The 12094-nt window shown below is 36.0% G+C and overlaps 1 protein-coding gene across 1 annotated transcript; it reads right to left on the bottom strand.

The window, feature by feature from the left end:
• Positions 1-929: 929 nt before the first annotated feature.
• LOC104098310 (1-aminocyclopropane-1-carboxylate oxidase homolog 11-like) lies at positions 930-11803 on the bottom strand. The gene is made up of 3 exons (XM_009605007.3): positions 11197-11803; positions 10617-10986; positions 930-1414 (listed from the first exon to the last, which is right to left on the bottom strand). Exons 1-3 carry the CDS (start codon positions 11658-11660, stop codon positions 1154-1156), a joined length of 1095 nt encoding a protein of 364 aa, XP_009603302.1. The 5' UTR covers positions 11661-11803; the 3' UTR covers positions 930-1153.
• Positions 11804-12094: the final 291 nt, after the last annotated feature.

The raw sequence follows: 12094 nt of genomic DNA, 5'->3' as shown, positions 1-12094 counted from the left end.
TCGAAATATGAAAATCCGATCCGATCCAAATTTTAAAATCCGATCCGACCCGATATTTATTCGAATCGGATTCGGATTGCATTTTGTAGAATTCGAAATCCGAATCCGAAATGTGCTAAATCTGATCCGATCTGATCCATGCACAATCCTACCTTCAATAGAGTAAAAATAGCACGTGCTAGCCAGTTTTCGGACTGGTAATCGAAAAATAGCCATCGTTTGTAAAGTCATTGAAAAATTATCATTGTTTTGCTAAAACACGGAAAGTTCCAGCATAATATGCGGGGATTATGGAGTTCCTGAGTATAAACTTCCAGCATATTATGTTGGAACTCAAGCACATTATGTTGAAAGCTCATATGTAAAAAATTCGAATTCCAGCATATTATGCTGAAATATTTCCGGATTTTTAAGGGTGTTTTTTGTTCAAACTTTTTTCTTTACATGAAAAAGTGACTACATTTCAATTACTTTTAAAACTATGATTATTTTCAATTACTAGTTGTAAATATGGCTATTTTTTATTTTTTCCCTTCAATATCGTCGAGAAGTCCTTCACTCTTTTTTTTCCCTCTTCAAGACAAGTCCTATATGGGAACATGTTTGAGTTTTATTTATGTTAAAGACTATGAATTATTTCTCTTTCCATTTTTAATTAGCCGAAACAAATGCATCAATATATCTTAATATCTCATCAATCTGCGTTAATAAGCTTAATACCTTTCCTCTTAAGCCAAGCACTTTCCTAAACCAGAATAAAAATGAATTATGTCAACTTTAAACAAGCGCAGCAAGCATTGTAACAGAGCCTTCACTTCTATTTCTGAACTTATCAGTCTCTGAATATTTGATAATATCTCTGTGTATCATCCAATAAAATCCAGGCATAGCTGTAAAATGCCAAAATGGCTCTAGAGATACATCAAAAGTGAAACAAGTAAATTCATTTTGTATTCAGCTCTTTGTACATATATGCATTTCCCTACTATATTGAATAAAATTATGCACAAATCGGCAGAACAGTTACAGGCTTATGTTGATGAAATATTGTAGTTGACAGTAATCTTACTCCATAACACATGTACAAGAACAGTATCATTTACACAAGCTACAAATTTTGATACAAAAAAATGCTGCCTTTCCAAATTTGTTCTTATATTTGATTAGAAACCCTGTAGTAATTTGTCAAAGTCTTCCCATCCAACTCCTTTGAAAAGAATCTTCTCATATAGTCCATGAAAATGAATTCCCGATAAACTGCTGGTTTTTCATCTGATATTAGTTCAGGTAGAGGTCCAAATGAGTTCTCTCTTTGGCTTGGGTTAAAGAAGACAGCAACTGATACACGTGGTTCTTGAAAAGGGTTGGCCAAAACTCTATGCTCCACACTTTTGTATTCGTCATTCGATATTATCTGCAATAGGGGATCGACTTCAGACCAAGGAAACAGCATTAGCAAAAGCAAAAATAAACATACACATTGTTGTTCTTGACAGATCATTTTCGTCTAAGTTGAGTTTACCATTACTACCCGGAGAAGTAAACCATAAGGGGGGTCGTTTGGTATGATGCATAAGCAAAAATAATCCTGAGATAAAAATTTAATACTGCATTATCCCTTGTTTGGTTACTAATCCTGGATCAGTTATCTCAGTACCAGAGGGTGGGATAATAATCCCGGGGTAAGTTATCCCAGGCTAAAGCAGTAAAATTGATAATCCCAAGATTAATACAACATACCAAATGGTCAATAAGAAATAATACCAGAATAACTAACCCCAACATAGTAATTTTGTATAACTAATCTCAACATAACTTGTCTTCAAACCAAACGTCCCCTAATTGTACTAATAAACCAGGTTCCTAACTTCCTAGCCCGACAATTTGGCACGTTGCTCCAACCTTGTTGGTCATCATTAACGATCATTAGAAAAGAAAAAAAAAATAAAAAAAAAATCATTAACGATCACAAAGAAACAAGTATAACAAAAGCCGAAGCTAACTAATAAAAAAAAAAAAAAAGACAAAGCTACTCAGTACCTTTCCCATTGGAAGATAGATACCTTTCTACCACTGATGCAAAACTATATACCTCAAGTTTATCAGAAAATTAAGACAACATTTTCCTCTGTTGGGAGGCAACAAGGAAGAGAAGTTTTATTTTGGGCAAGTCACAACTCACAACCAACAAAAGGTGTGTGAGAGCACCTTCAGCTTTTGAAGTTAGTTTAAATAAACAAAGAAGAAAAATGAGTTTGTAGTGGAACGTGAGCCAGTTGAAACGATTAAATGAACAAAATAATGAAAGAAAAGTTAGTGGAATGTGGATCCCATACGTTAAGCCTACAATCTGAAATGAAAATGGCTTGAAGAAAACGAAAATCACTTGAATGCACTAAAAAGCATTCTCGTTTCTTACACCTAAAACATTCTTGCACTTCTTGCCTTTAATGCATTAATGTAAAAGGCCTTTTGGTTTCTTCCATCTAAAACAACTTTAATGTTTGAAGTTCAAGAGTCAAATATGCGGTCCATTACATGGATTGCATAACTGATGTGCAGGCGGCAGATCCATCGCATAATGCAACAAGGATTTACAGTTATTAGAGCCGACAAATTTGCGATCCATTATGCGGACCGCAGAATCGATATGCGGGTTGCATACCAGATGTGTGATGACCATTTTGAAAAGGTGAAGATCAATTCTGCGGCCACATGCCAAATGTGCGGACCGCGGATCACGTCCGCGATCGCAGAGTGGCACATGAAGGGCATTTTGTCACAGTTTTGTCCGCATTTTTTGGCATTATAAATAGAATAGTTAGAATCTTGGTCTGAGAAAGGTCTTACGCTTAATAACATTGAATACTCCATTTCTTTAGAGCTTTTTGAATAGATTCCTTCACTTTTCTTTCTTATAAACTTTTAATGCTTTATTTTTGTCTTCTAGTTGTAATGAGTAGCTAACTTTAATACTAAGGTTGTAGACCTGATGATGGGTGTCATGTTAATAAATGTTTACCATTGAATATATATAATAAGTTGTTGATTTCTATTCATTCTCTCTTGTTTCATTTATGGTTATTGGTTGCAAACATTAACTCATGTCATTTTTACTTGGAACGATGAGCTAGGGTTTGGTAGAAATAAATAGTTAGAACTCAAGGCTTTAAACTTGGCATAATTGGTTAGAATCACTTTGGAATAAGAAAATTCTACTTGGCATAATTGGTTATTTTTATTTTAACTCTTTTGCATTTTGAAAAATCATAAAGAGAAAATTCTACCTAAGTATTGGAAAATATTGGGTAGTCACTTAGGGACCATTTCATATCAAAGAACTTCTGATTAGAGATATATCATATTAACATCTATAGCATTAAATTCCATTAAAGGGGGGATAACCTTGGTCTGTTTCCTGTAAGATTCGACCCCAACCTAGTTGGCATAGAATATTTGACATCGACCACTTTATGTCATTTATATAGGTGTAATTTGAGTGTACCAAATTTTAGCGCCGCTGCCGGGGACTATGATTTTGAAATTATTAACTAGTGTGTACTTCACTTTAAGTCTTTTTCTATCCCATCACGCTTTGTTTCCTTTGACTTGTGAAATCAGGAATCATGGGAGAACTTGAGGATATGAATGTGTTTGCAAATATTGATGATGCAAATGCCAATGTCCCTCCGAGGGTTGTTGTGGCTACTTTCAAGGTGGATCGCAGTCTTTATGTGATGCTAAAGGCTGAAGGATTCTTCCGGAATTCAGCCGATGATGACCCATATCTACATCTCAAAATTTTATGGGTGATTGTGTATTGCACAAGCAAAACCATATGTCGAATGATGCATTGAGGTTGATGGTTTTCAAATACTCTCTAACCGGAGAGGCTAAAATATGGTTGACCAAACTATCTCCAAACACCATACACACTTAGACCGAGCTAATGCATATTTTTCCGGCGAAGTGGTTTCCACCAAGCAAGAAGTCCGAACTCCGAGATCAAATTTTCTTCTTTAAGCAACTTCTAAGGGGACCAATTTCATGAAGCTTGGTGAGATTCAAGCAATACTTGGTAAGATTGTCGAATCATGGGCTTCGGAGAACATCTTGTTGGAGAAATTCTATATGGGTTTGGATCTCTTGAACCAATCTGTAGCTAACAATGCGGCCAATGGGTCTTTTCCTCTACTGGAGGAGGAGGCCTAGGAATCGGTGCTAGAGGTTTTGGTGCCTCTACTACCTTTTCCTCGCCTTTTTCATTGCCCAATCTTGAGCATTAGCATTTTGCGGGACTTTTTCAACTTCAACAACAATAAGTACCTTTATTTGTGCCTTAACTTCTTTTCCAACATCTTCCACATCAACCACTTTCTCACTCTCACTTTGAAGTAATTTCCCACTTCGAGTTGTGATAGCCATGCAATGAGAAGTTTGGCCACCCCCACTATCCTTTGGGTTCACAATTGTATCACTCAGAAATGCCTTTTTGCTCAGGAGTTTGCTCTATTGAAAGATCTCTCATTTCCATCTCCAATTTTTGAATAGAAGCGATGTGAGAACCTACAAGCTCGGCCATGTTCTTCATTGAAGTGTCGCACTTCTCTTGATTTTGCAAAAGCTTTTCAAGCATATTCTCCAATTTGGAACTACCTTCGTCATTTGAAGAATTCTCCCGCCAATGTTGAGAGTTGGAATATTGGCCTCTAGGTGGAACATATGGATTTGAGCTTCGATTCCCAAAGTTGTTCAAATTTTCTTGATTCGAATTACCTTGGTCATTTCTCCGTTGCTGGTTACTTTGCCCTTGCGGCTAGGTCTCCATTGAATTTGTTACCACGACACTTGGTAATTTTGCCTTTGGGCTCCTAGAGAATTATTGACATAGTTCACTTACTCATATTCCTCATAGTTCGGATATCCTCCTTGATTATTCGATATCGGTTGCATTTTCTCTACCACATTCATCTTCTTCGTTTGGCTTTCCTTTATCATCTTTGTTAAAACATCCACATTGGTGGCACACGAGTGGTCAAAGAAAAAGACCCATATGAAATACCACCACCTGTGTCGCCCAAATAACATGCTTAATTATATTCCCCGACCTTGGCAAGAATTTAAGTGTTTCTTTCAAATATCTTGTCCATGAAAAACCCATTAGACGCATTGTTAGCTACGGATTGGTTCAAGGAATCAAAACCCAAATAAAAATTTCTCCAACAAGATGTTCTCAAGAAATTGATTCGGCAATCTTACCAAGTATTGCTTAAATCTCATCGAAGCTTCATGATGTTGTTCCCCCGAATGTTGCTTAAAGAAAATATTTTGATCTCGGAGTACGGACTTTTTGCTTGGTGGAAATCACTTCGCCAGGGAAATATGCACTAGCTCGGTCCAAGTATGGATGGTGTTTGGAGGTAGTTTGTTTAGCAATATTTTAGTCTAAGTTGCTCCGACACAGCAAATTAGGTGCCGCACTCGTGTCGACACGACACTAGTATTGGTGTGGGTGTGGGTGTGAGTATGGGATCCGTACCGGATTTGGTCAAAAGATTTTGGGTACTTTGACCACGACGGGCGAAAAAAATTGAGACCAGATACAATTTGATTCCCAAAATCAGAACAAAAACTAGAATAAATTTGAAGAAAATAGCATATCTTATCTAGGAAATCAATCCTTTATTTATCTACAACTTGAGAATAAAAAAGAAATCCACGCTTTATAAGCTATACATAAGTATTTCACAAAATTTCTCATAATTTAGAGATTTTTTTATTTTTTTATTATTTTGAGTTATGTTTAGTCGGATCCCCGCTCTCGTATCCGTACTACAATCCGTATCCTCAAATCTTAGAATTTACATCTCGAAGGATCCGACCTCTAGATCCGCACCCGTGTCGGACGCCCACACCCGTGTCTAAGCAACTTAGATTTTAGTCTCTCTAGCTAGAGAGCATTTGAAAACCCTCAACCTCAATGCATCATCCAACACATGGTTTTGCTTGTGCAATGCACAAATACCCACAAAATTTTTGAGATGTTGATATAGGTCATCATCGGTTCAACTCCAGAAGAATCCTTCAGCCTTTAGCATCACATAAAAATTGTGATCCATCTTGAAAGTAGTCGCATCAAATCTCAGAGGGACAATGGTATTTGCATCATCAATAATTTCATCAATATCCGCAAACACATTCACATCTTCAGGTTCACCCATGATTCACGATTTCACAAGACAAAGCAAATAAAGTGTGATGGAATAGAAAGTGACTTAAAAGTAAAGTAACCATTAATTAGTAATTTCAAAACGGTAGTCCCCGATAATGGCGCTAAAATTTGGTATGCTCAAATTACACCTATATAAATGGCGTAAAATGGTCGGTGCCAAATATAATAACCCAACTAGGTTACAGTCGAAAATAGGCGTGAAAACATTACTTAACTAGTGTGACACTAGACTATGGTCGTAATTCTATCCCGTTAATTTGGAAAGAGCTTGATATTGGTAATCTAGAAACGTTATTTTGTTAAAAGATCTAACTATTTGGATTAAGAAACCAAGGATGTGTCTCCTTTAATGGAATGCAATGCTATAGGTGTTAATATGATATATTTTTAATGGGAAGTACTTTGATATGCAACTGGTCCTTAAGTGACCACCCAATATTTTTCAATAGTTAGGTAGAATTTCCTCTTTATGATTTTTCGAAAGGTAAAAAGAGTTGCAAATAAAAATGACCAATTTATGCCAAATGGCATCTTCTTATTCCTAAGTGATTCTATTAAACAAGGTCTAAAACCTTGAGTTCTAACTAATCATTTGTACCAAACCCTAGCTCACTCTACCAAGTGAAGATAAAATGGTATGAGTTAATGTACCTTAGTATTAAAATTAACTATTCACTACAACTAGAAGACAAAAACAAAGCATTAAAGAAGACATTAAAAGCTTACAAGGAAGAAAAGTGAAGTAATCTCTTCAAAAAGCTCCAAAGAAATGGAGTATTCAATGCTATTAAGTGTAGGACCTTTTTCAGACCAAGATACCCCACAAAAACCCTAACTATTCTATTTATATTTATATGTCAAGTTATTTACTTTTTGTTGCTGCCCTTTGTACTTTTAAATCATCTATTAATCTTATTCTATATTTACCTTTTGAATTCAAACATGCAATTATAGGGAGATTCAAACAATAATTTCACCCAATTTTTAATTCAAGACTCCAGCTTGCAGGCAGGAGGTTGCAATTAAAACCAAGGCTCAAACAATACCCAAGCAAATGTTGATACCAATTGTGAAGAGAAATCATTTGAAGCACAATCGGACTTTCTAATGCCTGTGAATCTCTTTAGATATGTTTTTATATTCTTCTTATAGGGGTATTCTTAATCAGTTAATCTACTAATTTTACTGCAGATATTACATCTATGAAATCGTATCTGTAATTTAAAAGTTAAAATATACTCCCTCTGTTCCAATTTATGTGAACCTATTTCCTTTTTGGTCCGTTCCAAAAAGAATGACCCCTTTCTAAATTTGGTAACAATTTATTAGCTTAAACTTACAATTCTACCTTTAATGAGAAGCTTTTATAACTACACAAATACTCTGGGCCCCTTTTTGACTTGTTTGGAACCATAAATTCCAAAAGTCTTCATTTTTTCTTAAATTACGTGCCCAGTCAAACATGTTCACATAAATTGGAATGGAGGGAGTAGTACGATAGTAAATTTTTGTATTCTGCTACTAGAAATGTCAATTGAAGAATTTTAGAAATCTAAAATATGTTTCGTTTTCCTTTTTGTGTGAGCAATATGCAGAGAAGCCATGCGAGATAGGGAAAAATTCGTACGCAAAATCCATGGATGAACGGAAGTAGCAAAAGAAGATCTTAACATGTGAGCTATATTTTTTTTATTGTTAATATTTTAGCTATATTTTTGATAGAATAGGAACAGATCTGTAGAAGAACTATCCATTGAAGTTGTGGAGGTTGTATCCAAAGCAATGAATCTCGATCTACTATTGATTTTCGATGTGATGGTTGTATCCAAAACAATTACATGTTTAGGTTTTGATAAGTAAGCAAATCTTAAATGGAATAACTATGAAAGTCTGAAAATTTTGTTTACGCAAAAGAACCAAGAATAGCTCTTAACATTGTAGAGATAAAAGAAGTATTGAAGAGGTATTTTAGGTGGAATAGATGGAAAAAACGAGAAGGCTGTTTTTTTTGGAGGCAACAACGAAAGGGTACATAGGAGATGGAGCTCAAGGGAGAATATAAAGGTCTATAGAGAATCAAAGTCTTTGAGCTTCATCAGAAACAAATATGCAACAGCACCATCCTTCCAATCTTCTTGCTGAAAATCATGATTTACAGAATGATATCATGTGGCGAGTTAGTGTGGGTATGCCAGCAAGATAAAAGGTGCATCAGAATGTACACACGTAATAAAAATAGCTTGTCTTTTAGAGGAAGGCTAAAATGAGAATGCAAATCATGGAAATAAGTTTCCTAGATATTGATCTTCATCAAAAAAAAGTTTCCTAGATATTGAACACGTCCCCCAACCACGAGGCAAATAACGGTTGACCAATAAAATTGCAAAGCAATCGTGAATATCATACCAAAACATTCAAAATAGAGCCAGCTCACTAGCGAATGAATTTCCTATTTTTATCAGTAAAAATGAACTTCCTATCCAGCCACATTGCAAGTCAACATTCAGGAATTGAAATTAAAATTCTGGATCAATAGCAATGGAGTTTGAAATCTTTACTCTCATGAACCCTACAAGCATGCTAATCTTGGATATCAAACTTGGAGACATGAGGGCGTGCTTTTCCACAAGAGTCAGAATTAAAAAAACGAAAGATGATAAGCTTTCTTCTATAAGAAACGAAATTTTCTCGATGAGAAGAAGTACTCCATGCTAAACTCATCTCACAGAGTATCGGCCTTGGAATCATTTGCCACTACAATGATTAAGTACCTAATGCACCATATTTCAGCTACAGATTCAACTATTCTTGGCACAGCTGTTAAAATAATATCTTTACGTTAGGGGCATGACTAAAGCCAATCAGTTTATGGGGATATATAAGTGTTCCTCAAAGATACTAAAGCATCCATGTTATAGTTCCTTAGCAAAATAACAGTCAAGAAACAAATGCAAATGATTTGTATTGGTCTAGTATGACACCTTTGTATAGGCATTTTAACATCTCCTTGAACTAGTAAAATATAAGATCAGTTCGTCACTACCATATAGCAAAAGGCACAAGGATGCTCTCAAAACCACATATTGGTGCCTTAACATAAAAATTTGAGCCATAAAATGAATAATTGTAAACTCCTCGTAGTTTCTAATGCTAAAACAAGTTTAATACTTTAACGTCCAAAAGTTGAAATTTGTTACTTCCAGGAGCAACGTGCAAATGCATCCACTGAAGCTAACAACTAATAACAGTTGGAGCAGTTAGAGAATCATTCCACCTTACAAGTAACACTTAAGCGGTGTGAAATATTCCAAGTTCAAACATTTAATGTTTAAAAATAAGTGACATATAAGATCAGGACATTCATCCCCTTTGTACAAGCTTCTCTTTTCCTTTGTAACCAAATGCTTATGTTAGAAAAAGCAAAAGCTATCCAAAAGAGTTGGACTTCTCATAGGCAACTAGCTACATAAAAGAGTTCATCAACTATCCAAAACATTCATTGGTCACCACTTCACCCTCTAACCTCTTTTCATGCATCCATATAGTTTATATGGAAACCAACCACCAACAGAAAGATAAGTATCAATCATGCATAAACATAATTGAATTGAACAATCCTTCTTTTTTTCTCTTTGGATAAGTACCTATATGATAAAGTAAACAGCATAGACCTTGGACGCATTTCTAACTTAAATGGTCTCTTAAATTTAGGAATTGGTCTTAACTTTGTCCAAACTTTTTCACTCTGAACTTATATAAGTCTCCAAGTTTGGGGTTTTGGATCAATCCTAGTCCAACAATAGGCGTTTTTGACATTAACGTGACTACATGAGAAAATGATCAAACTCATCCCATATGTTCACAGCCTTATCCTTTTCAAAAAATTGTTCACAGCCTTGACTAATTTCATCCCTCAAATATTTCACTAACCACCTAGTAGGAGCTTTTAGCGTAAATGTCCTGTAGGTAAAGTCCTACAAGTTTGCATTTTTTCCATCAATGTATCTCCAATCACTAATGACGTCTTATAAGTTCAGATATAAGATTTCATCTCTCAACTATTACACTAAACATAAAACATGGTTCAGTAGATCGTATTTAACTCATTCCAAGGCTGTGGTTCAATGGTAATGATAGTACAACAAGAAATGTGTGGTAGCCACAGGACATGATAGTTTGAATCGGGTGGGAACCAAGTCTGGTACTTATACGAAGAATGGTAGAGGGGCAAGACCACTATCCATCGAGTTTTGAAGCAACTAATTTCTCGGTTATAAAACAGAAATATATTATATTAAGGCTAAAATCATACTGCATTAACCCATAAGAGGCCTCCAAGCATGCAAATTACACAAGTCTAGTTACGAGCTAGCGGAGAGCATACCTGAAGAATATCACCAATATTAATAATAATAGCCCCGGGTATGGGCTCCAAATCCACCCAATCATCTCCAAACTTAACTTGCAAGCCAGCAACCTCATTTTGCACCAACACCGTCAACACGCCAGGATCCGTATGGGGCGTCAACCCCTTCGTCAACTCCGGCTGCGGACAGTACGGATAATAATGTGCAGCCATAATTCTCGCATCCAAACAAGACAACTCCTTCAATCTATCCTCCTTCACACCTAACCCTTCACACAACAAACCCATCAACTCTTCCCCTATTTTCACCACTTCTTTATCCCACTGAATTGCCGCATCCCTACACACCTCCGGCACATGCTCCCAATCCGGTGGTGTGGGACCCAACCTGAAGCAATGATAACCCAAAAAATAATTCATTCATAATCTCATTACAAGAAAACCCCTATTTGTAATAGTGCAAAACTTACTCTGGCTAAAAACTAGAAAACTTTTTCCATATAAATTTTGACTATTATAAAATCCATTTAGACAATAACTAAAAAGAAACTAGAAAATACAAAAATGATAATAAACAATATAGATTTCTTATTCCAACCTCATCTGCAACGTGTCCCTCCAGCTGGCATCTCTGGAGTTGTACAAATCGAAGTTCGTGGAGTACCCTACTCCACGTGACATGTCCCTACTGTAATACTTCATTTTTACTTCATCAGGCTGTTCGTTGAATGTTTTTATGGACCCCACAATTCTGTTTATGGCTTCTACGGGGACTGAGTGATTGATAATCTGGAAGAATCCGAGTGTCGTCGAAGCTTGGTGAATTTGGTCAACAAGGGTTGACCGAGGGGTAGAGAAGTCAACGACGGGAATGGAGTGTTTGTAACCGTGTCGGGTTTTGGGTTCCGGGGTTGGTGGTTCTGATGGGTGGATGAAGAAACCGGGTATAGTAGTAAGGCCCTTATCTACCAGGCCTTTGACTCCGATTTTTGACTCATCGAATTCTTTCAGTTCTTTTAAACGATCAGAGTTTGGGTTCGGGTTCAGGGTCGGGTTTGACATTTTTGCGACAAGTTTTTTGTTGCAGAAATGGAGTTTTGGGGTTGGGATTGAAGAATAGTGAAAGGGGAGAGCGGAGAGGGAAAGAGATAGGGGAAGAAATTGTTGGTGAGAAGAAGACGGATTGGAATGACGACATCATACTTAAAATGGAAGTTTGACTATGGAGTTATTTATTCAATTCAAAGGGAAGCAACAGATCGGCATCGAATACAAACATAGATACGTGTGTGACAGTAAAATCAGGAATAATTGTTTAAATTTAAAACGTAAAACGGTATAGTTAGAATATATACATTAATTAATTTGATCCTCAAATAATAAGATAATTAAAAAAATACATAATACTTAACTTTGATAGAAAGACGAAATGACATAAATAAATACTTTGGTCGGGCTCAATAGTATTAAGAATAAGAACAGAAAATAAAAAGGTA

Source organism: Nicotiana tomentosiformis, chromosome 4 (genome assembly GCF_000390325.3).
Source record: "Nicotiana tomentosiformis chromosome 4, ASM39032v3, whole genome shotgun sequence".
NCBI lineage: Eukaryota > Viridiplantae > Streptophyta > Magnoliopsida > Solanales > Solanaceae > Nicotiana > Nicotiana tomentosiformis.
The sequence above is the reverse complement of the archived record's forward strand: the minus strand, read 5'-3'. Positions and strand labels throughout refer to the sequence as shown.